The following is a 21,982-nucleotide window of genomic DNA, read 5'->3' on the forward strand; positions in this document are numbered from 1 at the left end:
TTGCAATTTGTTGCATAAACTACTATTAAATAATGGTAAAAAATTTATAACAATTATAATACAATAAACAATAAAATAACAATGTTTTGGATCTTTCTATTTCTTTGAAATTATAAAAAAGAATTAAAATAAAGTAAATTTATTTTTTAAAATTTGTAATTTTTATGAAAATTATGATTGTTATATATGTATTAGATATTTTGAAATGTTTGGGATCTTTAGTTTTTCGATATTTTTTGATTACTCAAAAAAATGAATTTTTCAATGTAATTTTTTCTGCTAAAAAAATAAGTTAAAAAAATTTTAGTGTTCGAATTTTCTAAAATTCTCAATCTTAAATTTCTTTGGCGCCTTGAAATACTTCCAAATTTTTGAGATCTTTGAAAATTTATAAATTTTGGAATTTTTGAAAACAAGTTCGAACACGTATCGAGATTTTTTCGAACGTCAGCCGTAATTTGTCGATGGAAGATCGTTTAAAAGTGCAAAAATTTGAAAGTTCAGAATTAAACAAATCAAATATGAAATTCAAAGAAATTTTAATTATTTTTTTTTAAATTTACAATCCAATCAAAGATTTTTTCTCAAAATGTAGGTTTTTAATTAAAAAAAAACTATTTCAAAAATTTCTGTTTTTTTTTGTAATTTGCATTATGGCCAAAATTACGGCATTCAAGAATAAAAAAATAAAAGAATTTAAGGAATAAATTTAGAATTCCGGACTGCAATCAAATATTTAAAAAATAAACAAAAATTTTAAAAATTCAATATATTTCCATCCAACGGCACAAAAACTTTTTTTATTTTTTTTATTTGTTAAAACTTTAATATATTTCTGGAGCAACATTTGAAGGGGGTGGTTCGACATTGCTCTTACGGCTTTTCATTACACGAGTAAAAATGCGACGAAAGGCCGTTAGAGCAATGTCGTACCGCCCTTTCAAATTTTGCTACATATTTTTTAATTTTTGAGATCTTTTAATTTTTTGATATTTTGATTATGTATATTTTTCTGTTTACACAATTAAATTTTCAAACTTGAATCTTAACTTTAGATTTTTTTTTAATTTTTGATTTAAAAAAAATCAATTCAAAAATTATGAATTTCTAAATGTTGAGATTTATAAATGTTAGAATTTTTAATTTCTGAATGCTTTAAGCCTTAAAAATACTTTTAAATTGTTGAAATCAAGAAAAAAAAATAAAATTAAAAAAAAAAACAACAGCTCGTTCGTCAAGGAGGTACTAGACACCTTGGCAAACAAAAAAAAACAAATTTCGCACATTTTTGTGTTTGATAGTTTGCCAAACTCGCAAACTTGTTTGCGGCAAACTCGTAAATAAAGTCAAATGGCGAACAAATATAGCAAAAAATGTTTTGTCTTAGTCTAATACGTCCTTCAATCGTAATGAAGCATCCGATTCGAGTGTAAGAAATTACAGTTCTCTTATAAGGAATATATTGTAGTTAAAAGCAAAAACTGCTCAAAAGGAAGTGTCAATGAAAGAATGAAAAAAAAAAAAAAAAAAAAAACTATAAAATTTGAAGTTTAAATTTCAAAATTAAATCATTTGGAGGTTCAGAAGATCAAAAATTCAAAGCAGTTGTAACTTAAAAAAATCAAAATTTCCAATCCAATCAAGTAATTTTTATCTTACTGTGGGGTTTTAACCTAAAATAAAGGACTTACAATGTCTGATTTTTCCGCGTTCCCTCCGATTTCCGTTTTTAGCTTTAAATAGTTTAGAAGAACATCTGAAAACTGCTTATTTAATTGCATGACTTTCTTTCACATTGAGATAACTCCAGCTTGTTCATTCAAGACAAAAATACTTGTATTCAAATTAACAGAAACATCATCATCCTACCTTACTTACTTGGCAAAACCTTGCGCTACTCACCCCTCGCCACAATCAGCCCCTTCTCCCACAAACTCTTGGCAAACTCGACCTTGTCCTCGACGGGCAGAGCTCCGATGGCCACCGTTTCCGGGTAGATTTTCACCAACAGCTCCACTCCCAGAGCCGCATCCTGGTCAACTTCCAGAAAGTTTGGCTCGTACTCGTGGTACTCGCGGGAGTTTTCCGTGTGGTAGTACAATCGCAGCGTGTTCTCCTCGTTGACCAGCCGGACAATGTTCCGGCGGAGCAGACGAATGGTGGTTCGTTCGGTGAATGCTGTTTGGAGGGGAACGGTTCCGTCCGGGTTGAAGGCGTAGTTGGCGCCGTAAGCGGTTTGGGCGCGTTCCTGGTCGGTGAGGAGCGGGGGGAGGGCGTCGTGTTGGAAGCGTTTGGCCAGCTGGTCCACGGCCACGTCGATGGCCTCTTCGCTGAAGATTTTGTCGACCAGCGACTTGATTTTTTTGATAAGGTCTTTTCTGGTGGGGGTTTCATTGTCCGAGTGGACGATTCCGAAATGTTGGTGGAGGTCTTTGGGGATGCCACGGCGGAGTTCCAAGTGGTTCTCGGCGGCTTGGCTGAGGGCGTGTGGAAGGTAGAGTTCCAGAAGGTCGGCCCAGCTGTTCTTCTGGTAGACGCTCATGGTCACGTGCAGCGAATGGTGGCCCGGAACGGTGCTCGCCTGGTGGATGATGCCACGTGGGAAGTAGAGCAGGTCACCGGGTTCGAGCGTCACTTCCAGTATAGGGACGCCGATTTCCTCCTGCGTAAAGTTGGGTGAAGAGACTCGAGCCAGCACTTCCGAGGCAGTTCGAGGGCTGTAGAGCTTCCAGTGTTTGCGTCCTTCGACCTGCAGCACGAAAGCTTCGATGTCGTCATAATGTGGCGCAAATCCTTGGCTGTTTGGTGGCGTGAGGTAAAAGTTGGATCCCGTCATGCAATGGAAGAACTCTTGCAGCTTCACGTTCATTTCGTACACACCGGGAAGGTACGTTTGCGGGTTGAGCATCCGGATCGAGCAACCTTCTTCGTAAAACGCCCACACATCCGGTGGAAGCGCTCTTCCGTCCGGGTTGTGCGTCTCACGAACTCCCTCCCGGTACGAAGTGACGTCCAGATTCTTCGTGTACTCAATGTTATTGTTACGGAGCATTTCATCGATCTTTCCCCGCGACAGCAGGTTCGCGTAGTACGTGGGATCATTCCGTTGCACCAGGAAAGGTTTCTTCTCCCAAAATTGCGCCATAAACTCGTCGACCGTGGTCGAAGGGCCGATGACCCAACTGAACTTTTCCCGACCAATCTCAACACTATCACTGGAAGTCTCCACATTCAGCATTGTCGGCCTACGTGGAGTCTTTGGTTCCTGTTTGACCACAACCTTCGACGGGGTGAACGTCAGCGGCAGTGGCATGATGTGGGACTTGTTCTTGTTCTTTTTAGCTGCCTTCGCCCCTTTATGGTGGACCGGCGTCGAATGGTTCGAACGATCTTTGAGCGAGTCACCGTTGAAGGAAGCTTCCAGCATACTCGTCGAAGCGGCGGCCTGCCGGGAGTTCTCCACTCCTTGCAAACTTTTGCGCAACTTTTCCTTGTGCTTCCTGTGGTCCTGCAGCTTAATCTTGAGACCGGCTGTCTTCGGTTTCTTTGGCTTGGCAGGCTTATCCTTAACGCTGCTCTTGCTGGTGTTGTTATTGCCGGAGGAGTCGGCCTTCGACGAGCCGGAAGTGTCCTTCTGCAAAAACAATTAAATTGACCTCTTGTAAACTTCCAACAATTTGACAGTCAAACCTTCTTCCGGCTCTTTTTCGCCGGTGGTGCCTGATCCACGGAGTCGTTGTTGTCCTCATCCTGGCTCATTTCACGGATCAGTTGGTCAATCAGCTGCTTCTTGGTTGCGGCAGCAGGAGATTTTTTCTTTTTCGCCGCCGGTTTGGCGGCAGCGCCGTTTTCCGTGGTCGCCGGTCGGGGATCCGGCGCTGGTGTGTCGAAAATTGACGAAACTTTGCTCATGCCTGTGGGAAGATGGTGGATTGAAAGTTTGGTTGTAGATTTTGTGGAAAATAACTTGAAAATACCTGTTGGATTTATATCTTTTAACAAGAAAAACGGCCGCGCTTTCAAAAAACACAAAACAACGTGGGAGAATGATGTTGTCGGCTGTCAAATGAAGCGTTCGCGTTTCCCATTTCAATTTTTGGGGGGTGATTCAAAATCATTATTAAAATTGATTCATTTTGTAAATTTTTGTATCAGTTTAAAATTTCAATAAAAAAAGAGTGGAAAAAATATAATCAAACTTTTGATTTGATTTTACCAGTGCGAATTCGCACACAATAAAATAATAATTCCCTCTGAAGATTAAAATATAGTTTCGTAATCTCTGATTGGATCATGCTTTCAAGCGTTCGTTTTTGACGTCTTCTCTGTCAGCGCAGATTGAATCAAATATAAACAAATCGCCAAGTGAATTCTTTTCGGTCAAATTTAGGAAGTTTTTGTGAACATTTCGCTTAAAATACAATGTTTATTACAAACATTTTGCTGAAGAAGGCAAAGAGCAAGTAAGTAATCGTTAAGTAGTATTTTTGATCAAAGAAAACACATAAAAACACTCAAAATTGCGAATCAAACATCAGTTTCGTAACAACTCGTGCTTCCCAACTGTACAAGGTCAACTCAATTTTGCAAACCTAAAATTTTTCAATTCCACTTTTTAGAAATGTGCTGGTGCTGATGGAGAGTGCCGTCAGCGGGCACCAGTTCACCAAGATTCGCGAGCGGCTGGCCGACAAGCTGGAACTGATCCGGTTCGATCCGTACAGTGAGTAGAACATTTTGAACTTTTGGGGAACTTTTTCGAGCTGATTTGGGATAATTTTATTTCTAGTCCAGCGCAACAGTCTTTACAAGGAGCGAAAGCGTGTTAGGAGTTTGAACTAAATGTCGCTGTTGTAATATAAATGTTAGAAGAGATGGATTAAAAGGTTTTGTATCATAATTTGTTACTTCCGAAATTCCTTGAGAATCTCTTTGATGAGCATGACATTTAAGATACTTGAATCTTACGTCTCAAGCTGAGAAAAGTCACTGTCGCGTGAAGCTGCAACACCTCATGCAACACTATTCGAACCAAGATTCAAAATACATATAAAAAAAAAAACAAATTAAAAAAAAGTTAAATACTAAAAAAAATCTGGAGTTCATAAAAAAATAAATAAAAATTAACACAAAATAAAAAAATTGAATTCAATTTAAGAAATTATGATTTTTTTTTTGAAATTGTGCTAGAAATTTAAAATGTAGGTATTTTTTATTTTAAGATTTCTAATTATTTGAAGCTGTATTTTTAAATTTTTGAAATTTTAACATTTTAGGCTTTTGATATTTAACAATATAAGAATATGAGAATTTTCAAAAATTTTGAATCTTAGAATTTAAAATTTCTATTTTTTTAAGAATTTAAAATTTTAGAATTAAAAAAAATAAGGAATTTCAGGATTTTAGAATCTCAGAATTTTGGAATTTTAGAATTTAAGAATTTTAGAATTTTATAATTTTAGAAGTTTAGAAGTTTAGAATTTTAGAATTTTATGAATTTTATGAATTTTATGAATTTTATGAATTTTATGAATTTTATGAATTTTATGAATTTTAATGAATTTTATGAATTTTGTGAATTCTTAAATTTTATGGATTTTATGAATTTTATGAATTTTATGAATTTTATTAATTCTTAAATTTTATGAATCTTATGAATTTTATGAATTTCATGAATTTCATGAATTTTATGAATTTTATGAATTTTATGAATTTTATGAATTTTATGAATTCTTAAATTTTATGAATCTTATGAATTTTATGAATTTGATGAATTTTATGAATTTTATGAATTTTATGAATTTTATGAATTTTATGAATTTTATAAATTTTATGAATTTTATGAATTTTATGAATTTTACAGACTGGTGGCAAGCTTGTCAAAAAGTGAACCTCACTTTTGACAGTCCATATAGGGTGAATGCTCCATAAACTGGTTGCACAAAATAGGGTATACAGGCCATTTATAAGTAAATTTGAAAATAAGTTTATTTAATATTTAGGTTTGTAATTTGAGATTGTTATTTATTGTCTAGTTAATTTTTTTGTTAAGACCTAGCCATGCGGTAAGGCTTCCGCCTCGCAAATGGGAGTTCAGAATCCGGTGCGGACCAACATAGCTGGTGATCGTTTTCCTTCTGGATACGATTTTTAAGTAAAGGAAAGGTAGTTTATCGTCACAAGCTGTACATTATCTTCTTGGAATATTGACATTTAATCTCATTTAACCCTTACAGTCCGAACGTCTGATGCGAGATACCGAAAAAACCTTAAAAATGCTGTATCTTTGGCCTCTTTTGACCAAATAAATTCGTTCACCCTCAAAAGAACCGGACAAATGTCTATTTTCAGAATCTACAAAGAAATCCGGAATCGGACACAATTGAACAACAATTGAAAAAAGTTTTTTTGAAAATATTTCAAATTGTGTTTTTGATGAATAATTTTGAATATGTTTTGTCGCAAAATAAATAACTAGAAAAAATAAAATATTATCCAGCCTTTTGAGGACGAAATTAATCGTTCACATTTTTTTATGCTAACTTTATAAACATATTTTAGTGTTAACACTAAAATATGTTTATAAAGTAGTAGTGTTAACACTAAAATATGTTTATAAAGTTAGCATTAAAAACTGTGAACGATTGATTTCGTCCTCAAAAGGCTGGATAATATTTTATTTTTTCTAGTTATTTATTTTTCGACAAAACATATTCAAAATTATTCATCAAAAACACAATTTGAAATATTTTTTCACAAAAAAAAACTTTTTTTCAATTGCACATTTGCTGGCTCTTTTACCCTATATTTAGCGTCAGAGGGGTAAAGCGACCAAATAGCGAGGTCCACGGTCCAACCAATGTGAGTATCGCGGCCCATACATACAATTTGACAATCTTGCCATCAGGCTGGAATTTTATGAATTTTATTAATTCTTAAATTTTATGAATTCTTAAATTTTATGAATTTTATGAATTCTCAAATTTTATGAATTTTATGAATTCTTTAATTTTATGAATTTTATGAATTTTATGAATTTTATGAATTTTATTTATTAACACTAATAGAATTTTTAGAATTTTAGAGTTTTTGGAATTTTTAGAATTTTAGAATTTATGTGGTAATGTTACAGACATGACCAAAATGACAAAGAACATAAAACATTTAATGACTTACAGTTCGGATCATGGATTTCGATGAAACAAAAACATTTGAGAGTTGGATTGTCATCACGCATCTAAACAGAAAATATTTTTTGCTAATGGATGCTCTTTTACTTTCCCAATTTTTTGCTTTTTAAAACTTATGTTAATGACTCAACCTGCTTCAACCAGCTTCTTCCTAACCACACGCGCGCACATGGCGATTGCCAATCGTTTTCTCTCTCTCGATCTCAGCTATTCACTGCTGTTTGGTTGATTTGATTTGATTAGTATATTGGAGTTTTCGATACACTGCTTTCCCTAACTGTGTGTGTTTTTTGCTATTTGATTTGCTGTTGGTTTTTTTTGGTTTCAAAAAATCCTGCTTGTGATTTGTTGTGTTGAAAATGATACACATAACGTTACTACACCGTGTAAGTCCTTATTTTGTGTGTTTGATGTTTTCGATTTTCTTTCACTCCGTTTTGCTGGAACGGAGAGATCAGCCAGCAGTTTGTTGTTGAGAAGTGAACTGAAGTGGTTATAATGTTTTCATGCTTAAAATGTAACGACTAGAAAATTGTTTCTACACATTATATTCTCTCTTTGGATAGGACTGATCATTTCGTTGAATATCTTTCAACGTGTGTGTGTTTGTGTTGAGATTCTGAGGGTACTTTTTGAAAGAATTTTTTTTAAAAGTACTCACAGAACTGAAAGAAATTGAAATTCGAACGCACACACACACGCCTTTTTTATTTCTTTTCTTGTTGTTTTGGTAAAAAAGTAAGGGATGATTTTTCGTATTATAGGCACTCATGATTTTGTTGTAGTTTCTTTTAAAGTGAACAACGATTCGTAAGATGATGAGAGAGATAGGGGACAGGAAATGGAGCTCGGCTTGAGGAGTCTGGTGGATGGGGAGGGAGTTGAGGAACGGGGGAAGTAGATGTCTCTTTCTTTTTATTTTTTAATAATACAATACTTGTTTCGATAATAGCTTAACCCTAAATACTTATCTTGCATTTGCATTTTCAGTAACTTGCTTTTAAAATTAAATTTTTCTGTATATAACTTTAATATGATTTTTCATTGGTAAGTTTCAAAAGTTTTATGACACACACTCCACTTTTCACCAGCTTATATATTGGGGTTTATCATGTTCTAGTTTCTACTCCGGCCAGTGCGAACAAAAGAGGCTGCCCGAAGATGAAACAATGTTGATTGCTATCAGAAAATTGAACTAAGGTTTCTACTTCGAAAAAAGATAGAAAAGGGAGCATTGCAAATATTTTCAAACGTTTTTGGGTGACTAATTTTGGAAAGCAATCTAATGTCTAATCTTTGATATGTGACTTTAACATTCTTACACATGAGAAATCGTAGAGAGTTGTGTAAAACAAGGAACTGTGACGCTATTTTTCACCGAAGAGAAATAAAACAACCATTCAAAAATGTTTGCAATGTTTCCAGCAAAAATATTCAACAACTATGTTCAGATTCATTTCTAATTGACATTCTACCCAAAAAAAATTGTATCGCAACAAAAAAGAAGAAAACAAGCGCAAAAATCGAAACAAACTTAACGCAACAACATTGCTAAAGAAAGGCAGTTGAAATTGTCTAGTTTAAAATGTTTTTTTTTTCATAATGATTTTCGAATTTTATTTGTTCCCGCGGTCTTACTAGTAGGATGATTCTGAATCCCCTTCCTTGTGTTTTTTTTGTTGTTTTTGCTTTATTTGCAACTCTAATAACATTCTATCAGTGCGAAAGGATCAACATCTCTTTTTAGTATTTTTTTGTTTGTTTGTTTGCTTAGTTCACACACACTACAAGTCAGTATATAAAGATACCTCTCATTTTGTTCACGAAATTGATGGTTTCTAAAACAGCTAATCTCACTTTGATTACTCTCTCTCTCTTTTCTAAATGTTTTGTTTTTTTTTGTTTGCTATCATAGTAAATGTAGTTGGTTTGTTTTGTTAATACTATTAGTGTTGCTGTTGTTTTTTTTATTTTCTAATTCTTTATTTTTTTGGTTCTCCTAAAGACTTTTGCACAACATGATACATTTCATATGATTATAGAGCATATTGTTGTTGTTGAATATTTCTCTAAAATATGGGGTTTTCGTACTCATATACATATGATTATTAGTTGTTCTTTTTTTCCTCTAGATTTTCAGATTGTTTGCATGAGTTTTGCTCGGTTGTATCATCTCGTGGCAGCGGCCAGCACTTTAAGCGTAAAACTCCATCTTGCTGGTCAGCTTGTACTCCTCCTCCTCGACCACGTACATTTGGATGAGCTGAAATGGAGTTGGGTTATGGTTAAGGGGGGGGCGATCTTTGATTATTCCAGGGTGGCCACTCAAGACGGCAAAATTGGGAAATCGTGAAAAGTCGATTATTTTAGGTTATTTGAAATTTTTTAACTTAAGATGAAGTTATCTAGTGAATTGATGTTTTCGAATATCCAAATATTTTTAGATTTTTTTTCCTAAATTAAAGTATTTTCTGAGTCTGAGGTCACCAAAATCTGGAGTTTTTTTTTTTTTGAAAAGGTCCAATAAACCAAATTTCAAGCAAAACAATGCCAAAGGGCCGTTGTGGGTTTGTAAACAAAGAGTGTGTCCTGCTCACGCTAGAGGGTGTTTACATCTGGCATGAAAGGGATACACTCTTTGTTTACAAACCCACAACGGCCCTTTGGCATTGTTTTGCTAGATTTAAAGTTTTTGCTTTTTGGGTGTTTTTAATAACCCTGACTCAAGGCGGTTTCAAAAATATCCAAAAAGCAAAAACTGGAAATTTGGTTTATTGGACCTTTTCAAAAAAACTCCAGAACTCTTCATTCAAATTTTTATTTGAAATTTTTGTTCCTCCCATTTCAAAATTTCCCCAAGAAACGACGGGACAAAAAACAACTAAATTTTAATTTTCATTAAAAAAAACCTTGTAATATCAAATTAAAACTATCCAGAATACCACACCTATTGTTAAAAAGTCACAATTTTGCTAGAAACTTGTTTAAACTAGTTTTGTTTATAAAATTATCGATTCATATCGCATTTTGAATTGAATTCTAAGCACAAATCAAAAGTTTTCACATTTTATATGAAATTTGTTGTGTGTGTGTGTGCAACCAATCAAACGGGACCACGCGGTCGCTTCTTACAAATTGAGTTGTTTCCATGTATTTTAGAATTTTTACATTCTACACATGCAAATAACTCGCATAGGCATTTGGATGGTGTTAGCTCTGCCGAGCTTCGGTGACCCATTTCTACGCAGGCTAGCCGTGCGCGAGGTACCTCAGCTTGAATCGACAAGCCCCGCCCTGAAGAACGTTTGCATCAATCGGATTCAAACGTTATTTAGAACTTCCGAACCCTTGCCAAGTGGACAAAGGCCCAGCGCGTATATAGGTGGTAGTAACAGTATTCCTTATTCCAGTCATAGCTCATCAAGCAGCCGTGATGGCGTAGTAGTTAGCATATTTGCTTACCAATACAATGGACGGGGGATCGAACCCCACCCGAGCGACTTTGATTTTTTCGTTCATATTAAAGAATTTCAAGTATTTCTGAGTCTTAAACTTTCTCGTTGGGAGCAGATGGGCATCGAACCCAGGATCATTCGCAAAGCGAACACCGTAACCAGTCAGCCACGGCTGCTCCTTGTAAACACCTTACCGGTTTTGTCTTGAATGATGTGTATGTATGTCAGAATAAATGAAAGAATTGTGGTCTTATAAAAAGAACGAGCTCACCAGTCAACAAATTCTTCAAAACCAGCTTATCTTCAATCGTCTTCGTCAAACGGGGGCTGGTACCCGCTCATAAAGGCCGGTTCCCGCTTGGGCTGCTTCCGCTTGTCACCGCTCCACTCGTAATCCGCTCCGTCGTCCTTCTTTTGTAGGATTGTTCCTAGCTTCTGTCGCTGCGGCAACTGAACCTCCTTGCTGGGACTGCGTTCCACATTGACCGGTGCCAGTGAACTAATCCATGGCCCTCGGTTCCGATTCCCTTTTGTCCGCGGGATGTTTACATTGACAGGGACCGGTGATCGAGGACCGATAATTTTGCACTTCCCGGTCGAACCCACCATCCTGGTCTTTGGGGAATGCTCGACAGCTACCGCGTTCAATGCCAGTTCCACAACCGACCCAGAACGAGCGTGTCCTCGATTCAACCGCCCTTCTCCAGCACCATCAGCACCGCGTTCCATCAAGATTTTTAAAATTTCCGCCTAAAACTATTCGTTTGAAACACATAACTTTCACAACTTTTCATCAAAAATTATTGGAGCCCGAGAAAAACTGTGACAGCGAAAAGTTTTCGCGTCCGCACACCCCGATTGCTACGATCGAATCTTCTTCACATTTTATATGAAATTTGTTCTACTGAAAATGGCTATGAATTTTAAGATTTTTTTAAAATGCTTTTTCAAAAACACATAACATTTATTATTTACAAACTTATTTAACCATCTCCAAACTAAAGAGTTGAACCAGCCTCCGGCTAAATAACTCTATAATAAACTTTTCCAAAGAATCATAAAATGCATTCCGTTTTCCGATTCAAAACCATGTTCATTGTGAAAATCATGACACTTTGAGAATATTTAAATATTCATCAACATTTTCTCTATTGTAGTTAACTAACTATTTGAACTTTTCAAAATTATATGAAAACTTTTGAAGTACTTTGAACAGTCTTCTCTACCATAGTCAGTAAGATTCCGTAGCATTCCGTACGTATTTAATTTGCACTCTTCATTTTGCGGAAAATTCTCAAACCTATCAAAGTCACCCCGTTTTACGGTATCCGTTTGATTCTTTCAGTGAAAAGATCAAGACTCAATCATTTCAACAAAACTTTTTTTTAGGCTGCTAAGTTCAAATAAGACCCCAAAATATGCAAAGTGAACTGAACGTTATATTCATAATAATATTAATGTAATCAAAGATGGCGGCCAATATGGCGCTGCAAGGCTTTCAAGATTTGAAAATTTCGAAGGTCGATGATTTTCGTGCGTCTTTTTTTTGTCGGAATCGTCTAAAATTGTAGAATCTGAAGGTACTGAGAAAATGTCGGGAATTCTAAAGTGGGATTGAGGTGGCCACCCTGATTTTTTTAGTGCGATGGAGAGATTGCTAGTAGATTAGTAGAGAAAGGTCGAAACGTTAATCGTTTGCTAGCTGTTGAAGAAAACATAGAATACGAAAATAATAAATGGGAAAAATAATAGCTTACGTGTCGGCAGCAAAACTGAAGATCTGGAGCATGTTTCAAAATTGTGTTAACACAATACACTCAAGAGAGTTGGGCAGGAGGGGGGAAGAAACATCAACTGAAGCAGGATAAGGTACGCGCGTGAACTTATCGTAAATCTACTCTGAGAACAACTGAACGGAAATTAGCTACTCTAAACCGAAACTTAACAAAACTTAACCAAAATTTACATAAGAAATAGAGTAAGATCTACGTAACACAGATCGGTTTTGGCAAATACACGGAATGCGCCGCGGGCGCGTCCGTGTGCGTTGTTGTGACCATTGGTGTGGGTGGGGTGGTTTCGGAGGCTACGCTACGCTACTACACCACCGTTTCTAGCGTAACAATCTCCCTGTACGCGTTTTGTACCTTTTGCACGTCGTTGTCCAGCTCCTCGAGCTGCTTGTCGTGGGTCACCTTTAGCTTTTCCTTCTCGCGGTTCTGCTTGATGCCGGCAGTCTGAAAGTGGAGAAAGCGATTAGAATCAACAGGTTGAATGCCGCCAAACTCACCTTCTTCTCGTCCATGAACCGCTTGATGTTGTTCTGCTTCTTCTCGCGCAGTCGCCGGTCCTTTTCGCCCTTGGTCTTGAGCGTTTTGTCGTTGGCGACCTCCTTCGAAGTTTCGACGGAGATTTTCGCCTGCTGGCTGTTCAGGTTCTTGACCTCGCGTTCGTGTTTGGCCTCGAGCTGCTTCATCTGCGCGGCCTGGGTCGTTTCCATCAGCTTTCGCAGGATCTCCTTCTGGTCGTTCAGTTGCGTCTTCAGCAGGTCCCACTCTTCCTTCTTGTGGCGCTCGATCATCTCGCTCCAGGTGGCGTTCTGCTCCTGGATCACCTTCCGGATGGCGGGATCGGCTTTGATTTCCTCTTTGCTGTAAATAAAATTCCTTTATTAGAATTGGTTTACCGAAAGACAAACTTCCCACACGCACCTCTTTCCCTTGATCAACCGTTCGATGGCAGCGTTCTGTGTCTTCTGGACGCCGGCCCGTTCCTTGGCGTGCTTCTTCTTTACGCTGTCGAGTTCTTTTTGCTGCTTTTTGGCAGTCTTTTGGAACCCTTTCTCCTGGCGGAGTGATTCCACTGTGATGGGATCGAAGACCAGCGGCGGTTCGGTAACTTCGGTAGTCTTAGTGCCCTTGGTGGCGTCGGCTGCCGCTCCCGAGCTGGACTCTTCAATGCCCATGGCCTTCATGTTGTCCGACCGCTCCTTGGCGGCACCCATGAAGGCGCGCGGGTCGGACAACGCGTCCATGAAGTCTTCGAAGCCGTCCGGGACGTAGATCTTCAGCTCGATGTTACAGAACAACATGGGCAGGGACATGGGGAAGTTGGCGTCGGTACGGAGGGAGATGTGCCGGTAGCCACCTTGGAGACCGTCCAGCGGGAGGATTCGTTGTCCGAGAAGTTTTCCGTTTTCGTCGTAGACTCCGAACCGAAGCACGGCAAGATCTGGAAGGACCACCTTACGGAAGAGGAACGGTTCTTCATTGTAGACCGGGTTGAGACCGTTAGCCGGGACGAGACGGGTTCGGAACTCTTTTCGGACGGTGTCCGACGGTAGACCGTACATGTCCACCTCGACGTAGGTTCCCACCTTCTTGTCGGACAAGAACTGACCGGCAATGACCTGTACGCCACAGGACGCAGCAATCACACCATCCACGGGGGCATCGGCGAATGGGTCGAAATTTCGGTCCGCTCGTCGCATGAAATCGGGCTTCAGCAGATAGCCACAGTTGCCGTTGTATTCGAACTTTCCCTGGTTCAGCTGCATCGGTAGATCGGAGGTTTGGAAGTTGAGGGACACCATCTGACAGCCGGCGTTCCAGAACACCTGGGGCATGTAGTTGGACGAATCGGCACGGGTTCCCTTGGGGTAGATGCGAGACATTTGGCGTTTGTTGTAGTTGACAAAGTCGATGGCCTGTTGCTTCAGCAGATTCATTCCGGTCGTTTCGGCAAACGACGACATGTTGTGGTGAATGTTCTTCGTGTCGGCATAGTCAAACGTTTGGAACTTGATGGGCTGCGCGTAGTTGACCATCGACGACAGCCACGGATGGACGTTGGTCGTTGAGCCGGTGTACTGAACCACCGCAACTTCCTCGCCGCCTTCCGCGGCAGCCGCGGTTGGGGCCACCGCCGCTGCTTCTTCGGTTGGATCGATCTTTCGGACCGCGCTGGCGTCTTCCTTGACTTCGTCCTCCACGACGAACTCGCCCTGCAGGAACAGCTCCAGCTCGCGCTTCTCGACCTCCGGCTTGAGCCGTTTGTTTTTGATGAGAATCTTGCGCTTCAACGCCGACGGCGGAGGCAACGGAGCTCCCGGTTCCAGCTGAAATTGTCAACACATTATAGTTTCCATAAAGTTCAAAAATTTGAGAATACTTAAATTTCCCAAATCAAAAATAAATAAAAAACTAAAGTAAATTTAAAATCTCGAACATTCTAATTTTGAAATTCAAAAATGTTATAATTCTACAATTTAAAAACTAAAAAACTCAGCAATTTCAATAACCTCAAAAAAAAAGTTCGAAGTTTCAACTAAATTTATATATAAAAATTCAGAATTTAGAATCCTGAAATTTCTAAAATTTTAAATTTTGCAAAATTCAAAAACCAAATCCCCTCCCCAACCCACTCAAAATCTTACATATGACACATATGATATATGTACAGTTAGAAAAATTAAAAACTTCTAATCATTAATTTTTCACCAGAATCCAGACGGCTAAAAACCGAAATTATATAAAATTTAAATTGAGTCATCCAATTTTTTAATCCCGTCATCAAGGGTGACATTGGGTCTGGGGGTTGAAATTGGGTCATACAAAAATGCTGAAATCTGTATGACCCGATCTCACCCCTGATGACGGTTCTTGAAATTTTCATCTCTTTAAATGTTTACATTCCTAAAATTTTAAAATTTGCAGATTAAAATATTTTGTTTTTAGTTTTTTATCAATAAGGCTATAGCATCTCTAATGTAATGTTTTGTGATACATCCCCTCCCTCCGTTTAATTTCCAAAAAATAAAAAAATAAAATAAAATAATTTAAAATTAAGACTTTCAAAAAACCTAAAAATAAGAAAATCGAAAAAAAATATCATAACACAAAAAATCACAGCAAAAAATTATATTAAAAATTAAAAAAAATTAACTTCAAACATTCAAAATTAGAATGTTTGAATTTTTGAGTTTTAAATATTGCGAAATAAAAAGTTTTAAAAATATCGAATAATCAAATTTTCAAAATTTTAAATTAAGGTTTTTTTTTGAAATTTTAAAATGTTTAAGTTACAGAATGTTCATGATTGAAATATTAAAACTTTCAATGTTGAATTCTTAGGTTCAAAATCAAAATCAAATTATTCGCTCTACAGCATTGCCTTGGCGTTCCCGATTACGGGATTCCTACTCGAAACTTGATGTCCGAAGGCTTGATTGTTGAGGCAATTGCAAACCTCTTTTTACACCTAAGCTTCCATCCACCCCGGGATTCGAACTGACGACCTTTGGATTGTGAGTCCAACTGCCTACCAGCGACTCCACCGAGGCAGGACCCAGGAAGACGATTCCTACACCTGGACTGAGCTATCGACCTAACCTTTTTAGGTTAGACCGGGGCCAACATTTACTTCCCCATCCGACGGAAGGCGTGATCAGACAAATCTCGTCTCAGAATTTGCCACCGGGACCTTCTGGGATCGAACCCAGGCCGACTGGGTGAGAGGCAATCACGCTTACCCCTACACCACGGTCCCGGTTCTTAGGTTCACAGGTCTGATTTTTCACATTTTTCAAGTGTCGATTTGTTTAATCTCGCTATTGCAAATCTTATTTATTTCACCCTTCAATCTTCAATCTAAAATTTGAAACTAAAATTTCGATTTTAGGCTTAAAATTTTGAAAAAATCGAAAATTTTAATTTTATAAATTGAAAAGTTAATTGCTTTTTGATTTTATTTTTAAAATCATAAGTCGAATTTTGGAGTTTCGACATTTTTAAATTATGAAATTTCCAAATTTTTCAATTTTTTTTAAGTCGAAGTCGAATTGTGGAGTAACTTTGTTGGGGTGTCTGGGGTAACTTCGAGTTGACCTGGGCCGTCCGAGGAATTATGTCGTAGGTGGCTCGTGTACCGGTTCACTCACCTCTCCTCGCGGCAAGGTTTTCCGTAGGTCTACACTCGAACATGGGACAGCATGAATCTTCAGCTGAAGCCGGACGAATTGTGGAGTAACTTTGTTAAATCATCAAATTTCCATATATTAAAATTATGTTTTTGAGTCGAAGTCGAATTTTGGAGTTTCAACATTTTTAAATCATCAAATATCCAATTTTTAAGTTTTATTGAATATTTTTGAGTCCTGAATTGTTTTTTTTTTAATTTTGGAATTAAATTTTTTTTTGATTCTTGAAATTTTAGATTTCTTATTTTGATTTTTTTGTTCATGAATCTTCATTTGATTTTTTTTCTTTTGAAATTTTAATTCATAAGAAAGCTATTGCAAATCTTATTGAAATCAAGTTTAAAAAAATGGCTCTTTGTTATTTCAGTTTTAAATTTAACGAATTTAAAATCATGTTCCTGTAGTTTTGTTTAATTTTTGAATAATTAAATTTACAAGCTTTGATATTTTTAAATTGTAAATTAAACAAATTTTATTTCTTGGAATTTCGAATTTTGCTGATTTTTGAATTTACTTTTACAAATTTAATTTTAAGTTTGGAAAAATGTTAAAAACTGCAATTTTAATTAGAAAGGAACTGTGTATAAATCAGTTTTCTAAACGTATTTTTTAATGTTCAATCAAAAATTCAAAATCAAGAAGAAATATTTTTTTCATAGAATTCTTTGATATTTTTTTTCAATCAAGTTGAGATCGGTAAACCATCTGTCAAAATGAACAAAATTTTACCGAACATATACCGATGTATATACCATATTCAGTAGGGTGGGTACGTTTTTCAAAAAGTTCTTGGATCAAGTTTTAGTATGGTTCCCCTTGTAGGGCATGCCCATAGGAACTTTCATGCCAAATATTAGCTCATTTGGTTGTAAACTGGCTGCGCGCATCAGGGTTAAAGTTTACATGGGAATTACTATGGGAAATGGAACTTTTTGTTCAAACGCTTCTACAGGACTGGGAAAATCACGCGCCAACTTCTGGTATGGTCAGGCCTATGGGGAATGGTCTGGAGAACACTTTTTCCGAAGAGAGCATATGGATTCGTTGTCCCTAGACCTGGCGCATCGGCAAACAATCCGATGTCTCCGGAATCAACGGTTTTCCCTCAAAAGGCATAAAATTTTCCTTAGCATGCTATGAAAGCTTGATGAACACCGCGACGCCATACGTCAGGCAGCTAACACGTGGTTGAAATATTTGCAAAAAAATACAAATTTGCTCTGCAAAAATTCTGAATTCGACTAAATAATATCAGGATTACTCGAAATGATCATGTTCTAGTTAAAAGAAGGTTTGCTATTAAATATTCCAGCCGTTTCTCACCCACGTGTTAGCTGCCTGACGTATGGCGTCGCGGTGTTCATCAAGCTTTCATAGCATGCTAAGGAAAATTTTATGCCTTTTGAGGGAAAACCGTTGATTCCGGAGACATCGGATTGTATGCCGATGCGCCAGGTCTAGAGACAACGAATCCATATGCTCTCTTCTGGAAAAGTGTTCTCCAGACCATTCCCCATAGGCCTGACCATACCAGAAGTTGGCGCGTGATTTTCCCAGACCTGTAGGAGCGTTTGAACAAAAAGTTCCAATTTCCCATAGTAATTCCCATGTAAACTTCAACCCTGATGCGCGCAGCCAGTTTACAACCAAATGAGCTAATATTTGGCATGAAAGTCCCTATGGGCATGCCCTACAAGGGGAACCATACTAAAACTTGATCCGAGAACTTTTTGAAAAACGTACCCACCCTAATATTCAGTAATTTTCAGTTTACTAAACTGTTCAGCAGTAAACATGCGGTTAACTTTACCGAATTCGGTAAAAATATATAAACTGTAATAATGGTTAATGTGGTACTTTTTTTTTAAAGTTAAAAATTAAGCTTTAAATTTAATTTTTAAAGGCAACAATACTTACCGGAAAGTCGGGCAGCGGCTCCTTCAGCAGCAAATCGCCGAGGATTTCATCACAGTACTTGGCCAGCTTGTACTGCTGCACCCGGCAGCAGTGGTTCTCAAACGACAGAATCACCGGGTAGTCCGAGGTGACGAAGGCCGTGTCGCGCAGCGCGTAGATTACGTCCTAACGAGAGTTTAATTTTATAAGATCTTAATTTAATCTCGAGTTGTTGATGGGCAAACCTTAAACAGAATATCCGTACACATGGCCATGCCGTGCGTGATGATCGGTTCCTCGTCCTCGCCCTTCCCGTCCCAGCAGTCCAGCTCGACGCACCGGCAGCCGGCCAGCAGCGTCTGGCGGTACATCTCGACGGAACTCTTGCCACCGAACTGTCGCCCGGACAGGTACGTGTTGTGGGACGAGTTGATGTAGTAATGGCTCAGAGGCTGGTCCATGTCCATGTAGATGTCGAGCCGGTCCAGGAACACGGGCGCGTTCTCGTCCGACATCAGGTACCGGATCAGTCCGTCCTTGGTGAGGGTTTCTGGAAGAAGAGCGGAGAACGCGTGTCGGTGTTCTAGCCATAGATCGTCAAAAACCGCAGCCTGTACTCACTGGCTTCGCGCGCTTTCTCGTCCTGCTCGTACGTGTTGATGATCTCGAGGGCGCGCTTCTCGTCGTAGAACGGGTAGAGGATTTCGTTCAGTCGAGGATCACGTTGCTTTTCGTTGAGGAAGTTGACGAACTGGTCCAGGTTGATCTCGTTTGCCTTGTTCTGGGTGCTGAAAGTGAGAAAGTGGCGGTGATGAACTCTCGTACACTCGGTCTACAACAACTCTACGTTTTAAAATTTGATGTTCGTTTTCTGTTGATTTTTCGTCACGTTCTGTAGGAATTGAGGATTCTGAACTCGAATCGGCAGAATTATATTTTCCTGTCAGTTTCAAACATAACATTTCTGAAAAGCCAGGCGCCTCCATGGATTACCCTAAAAAAATGTGTATTCAATGGAGGCGCTTGGTATGTTAGAATTAGTTACAACAGAGTCCAATTCTTACAGATTCTCAAGAAAAATCAAGTAGAAAAAATCATCTCAAAATGTTTTGTTATGTTGCAGATCCTTACATCGATCGGAACAGCTCCTCGATGTCATTTCTGGGGCAGATCTTGTGGTACAGTTCGTAGAACTTTTCGAACGTAAAGTCCGCCTTCTCGATGGCGTCATTTTTGCTGCTCGGCAGCCCGAGATCCGACAGGATTTGGTAGACTAGCTTTTCAGTTTTACCTTTAAATGACATTAAAATTGATGTTGATCGACAGTTATTTTTTATAAAAATTTGAAGAAATCTTACCGGAGGCGAATGTTTTGGCCACCACTTTCACAGGTACTTTTCCCTTGGCATCGACCAGCATTCCCAGCCTCATCCAACTGGGCGGACGCAGGGAAAGGACGAAAGAATTGAAACAAACGAATTAGTGCTTTACTTTGCTTCATGCCTTCAATCTTCAGTGTTCACAGTTAGTCGAAGCGTGCAGGAGTACAACACTACAAATGAGGTGTCAATAACGATGCAATCTACGTAATTGGTGCCAATTAGCAGGGAAATTATTTTAACATAAAAGTGCATGCATCTCCCGGCGAGGTGGAAAATTGTAGCCCTGGCAGTGTACCAGACTGTTAATCACGAATGGATGGATGGATGGATAAGCACGTGCGACAAACCTTAACTCTGTACACCGAAATTCACAGACAGCAGACGTAAGTCTCTTAGAAAAAATCCATCAATCAAAAATTTAACGGTCAATTTAAAAAATATCGGGAATTCACCACAGAATCGTTGAATTCACCACGGCTCATGGGATAGTTGCTTGCAACTGTGGTGCGGCCATCTACAACCAGATGTCTCTAGTGAGGAATGATTTGATGTTTGATAGAAATGCTTAAAGATTTGACGTCTGTTTCTCTGTGTCTAAAATTAAATCGACCACTCAAACTACATGCAAATAAGACCGTCGTTGGGAGAACTAAATACCGGAAAGTAGCTGTAAATAATGCATGTGCATTTGCTTGTCAGCATTAATTGCTGCACATTTACTTACCGTTGCTTATTTACAAAATTATAAAATATCACATTGTTCATGGATTAACAACATTCAAGGGAAAATGATCAATAAAGTGCCATCATTCTAATCCAACCGCATCAATTGATGTGATTGAAGCCATATCATATGCCATATCACAACTCCCGCCAGTTATTGCTTTATTAAGCGGACAGAGATCTCCGTTCCTTCTTCCTCTGTGTGTCAATTGAATTGAATTAGCCTGCTGCAAATTCATCACTCAATTACACTGCTGTGCTCTATTTTTTTAAAGAGTGAGCGCGCGCGAAATTTATTCAATTTGTCAGCACGTTTTTGTTTGTGAGCTGCGGTGGCGTCCAGGCGGACACACTTGTTGATTGGTTTTATGATAAATAGTTGCTCCTCAGCCAGCACACGTGATGAGCGATTGCGCAAAGACAGCTTGATCTGAGAGGAAAAGTCACAGGTAAACGGAGCATGCTTCTATCATTTTAGATTATTTTTTATTTCAAAAATGGCATGTTTCAAAAAATAAGTAGTTGTTTATAAATGCTTCAGAACAAGAATCTAGAGGAATATTTATTTTTTCAAATTATTTAAACGGTAGAATTTACATGATTTTGAGATTTTAAATAGTCTAATAAAACGACAGAATAATTCTACAAGCTTTCGTGAATAAGTTTTTAATGCATTTTTTGTTTGAATAAAATATTGAAACCATTTAAAAAAAACGATTTTGTCTTTTTTTCATATGTTGTTCGCATTGAAAATAATGCTCATTTTTTAGATTTTTGGAATGCATCAAACATATTTTTTTTAACGTTGAGTCTCCATGGAAGTGATGACCAACTTCTATGGGGATACATGGTGCTTTCAGTTCGTTTGATACACTCAGATATTGGATTGATTTTTTTTGTAATTAAGTCCCCCCCTCGTAACAAAATGTCCAAACAAATGTTAAATTATTATATGGAGCGTAACACGACCATCAACTCCCCCCCCCCTCTTCCTAACTGCGTTACGTAATAACGCGGTCTCTAATTAAGTGATGCAGTTGGGGGGAGAGGGGGAGGGAGTCGGAGACCATGTTACTCTCCATATATTTTTTTTTTAATTTGTATGGAAATAGTGTTACGAGAGAAGGAGGAGGGGGTCTAAAAATAAGTTTTTTTTTTGCGTTACGTAATAAAAGAAGGCTCCCTAACTATTGAAATTCGGTAAAAATTCAATGAATTTGACAGATGGTTCACCGATTTAAATTTTAACATTTTTTTAGCTACCGAATTCGGTCTATGTGGCTCAGACAAAAAAAATGTTTTTTATACACGGGGTCTTTTTCAGGGGGGTAGTATTTTTTGAGGAATAGCAAGAAAACT

At 37.9% G+C, this 21,982-nt stretch overlaps 3 protein-coding genes across 6 annotated transcripts in view; 1 reads left to right on the forward strand and 2 right to left on the reverse strand.

Annotated features, from left to right (window-relative positions):
- Window positions 1-1,840: 1,840 nt before the first annotated feature.
- On the reverse strand, window positions 1,841-4,072 carry LOC6040511 (bifunctional lysine-specific demethylase and histidyl-hydroxylase NO66). Its single transcript, XM_038264825.1, has 3 exons — window positions 3,978-4,072; window positions 3,691-3,914; window positions 1,841-3,634 (listed from the first exon to the last, which is right to left on the reverse strand). Exons 2-3 carry the CDS (start codon window positions 3,910-3,912, stop codon window positions 1,895-1,897), a joined length of 1,962 nt encoding a protein of 653 aa, XP_038120753.1. The 5' UTR covers window positions 3,913-3,914; window positions 3,978-4,072; the 3' UTR covers window positions 1,841-1,894.
- A 252-nt stretch (window positions 4,073-4,324) lies between these two features.
- LOC6040512 (39S ribosomal protein L33, mitochondrial) lies at window positions 4,325-4,885 on the forward strand. Its single transcript, XM_001849846.2, has 3 exons — window positions 4,325-4,463; window positions 4,620-4,723; window positions 4,790-4,885. The coding sequence occupies exons 1-3, from the start codon at window positions 4,423-4,425 to the stop codon at window positions 4,840-4,842; spliced, it is 198 nt and encodes a 65-aa protein (XP_001849898.1). The 5' UTR covers window positions 4,325-4,422; the 3' UTR covers window positions 4,843-4,885.
- Window positions 4,886-7,251: 2,366 nt separating this feature from the next.
- The window catches only part of LOC6040513 (1-phosphatidylinositol 4,5-bisphosphate phosphodiesterase), a 73,381-nt gene continuing 58,650 nt past the window's right edge, over window positions 7,252-21,982 (reverse strand). For 3 of the 4 annotated variants that reach the window (XM_038265987.1, XM_038265985.1, XM_038265986.1), the window contains exons 6-14: window positions 19,877-19,953; window positions 19,650-19,809; window positions 19,140-19,306; window positions 18,764-19,068; window positions 18,540-18,704; window positions 13,357-14,762; window positions 12,936-13,296; window positions 12,793-12,882; window positions 7,252-9,453 (exon numbers count right to left, since the gene is read on the reverse strand). In XM_038265987.1, coding sequence (XP_038121915.1) covers window positions 9,385-9,453; window positions 12,793-12,882; window positions 12,936-13,296; window positions 13,357-14,762; window positions 18,540-18,704; window positions 18,764-19,068; window positions 19,140-19,306; window positions 19,650-19,809; window positions 19,877-19,953 — 2,800 coding nt within the window. In that variant the 3' untranslated portion in view covers window positions 7,252-9,384. Of the gene's footprint in view, window positions 9,454-12,402; window positions 12,883-12,935; window positions 13,297-13,356; window positions 14,763-18,539; window positions 18,705-18,763; window positions 19,069-19,139; window positions 19,307-19,649; window positions 19,810-19,876; window positions 19,954-21,982 lie in introns of all 4 variants that reach the window. The other variant, XR_005278939.1, reaches the window with a different exon arrangement.

Source organism: Culex quinquefasciatus, chromosome 3 (assembly GCF_015732765.1).
Source record: "Culex quinquefasciatus strain JHB chromosome 3, VPISU_Cqui_1.0_pri_paternal, whole genome shotgun sequence".
Classification (NCBI taxonomy): domain Eukaryota; kingdom Metazoa; phylum Arthropoda; class Insecta; order Diptera; family Culicidae; genus Culex; species Culex quinquefasciatus.

Coding starts and splice junctions, on each gene's coding strand:
- LOC6040512 (XM_001849846.2), top strand. CDS start 4,423: ATGTTTATTACAAACATTTTGCTGAAGAAGGCAAAGAGCAA. Junction 4,464..4,619: donor CTGAAGAAGGCAAAGAGCAA/GTAAGTAATCGT, acceptor TCCACTTTTTAG/AAATGTGCTGGTGCTGATGG. Junction 4,724..4,789: donor GATCCGGTTCGATCCGTACA/GTGAGTAGAACA, acceptor TTTTATTTCTAG/TCCAGCGCAACAGTCTTTAC.
- LOC6040511 (XM_038264825.1), bottom strand. CDS start 3,912: ATGAGCAAAGTTTCGTCAATTTTCGACACACCAGCGCCGGATCCCCGA. Junction 3,635..3,690: donor CGAAAAAGAGCCGGAAGAAG/GTTTGACTGTCA, acceptor TTGTTTTTGCAG/AAGGACACTTCCGGCTCGTC.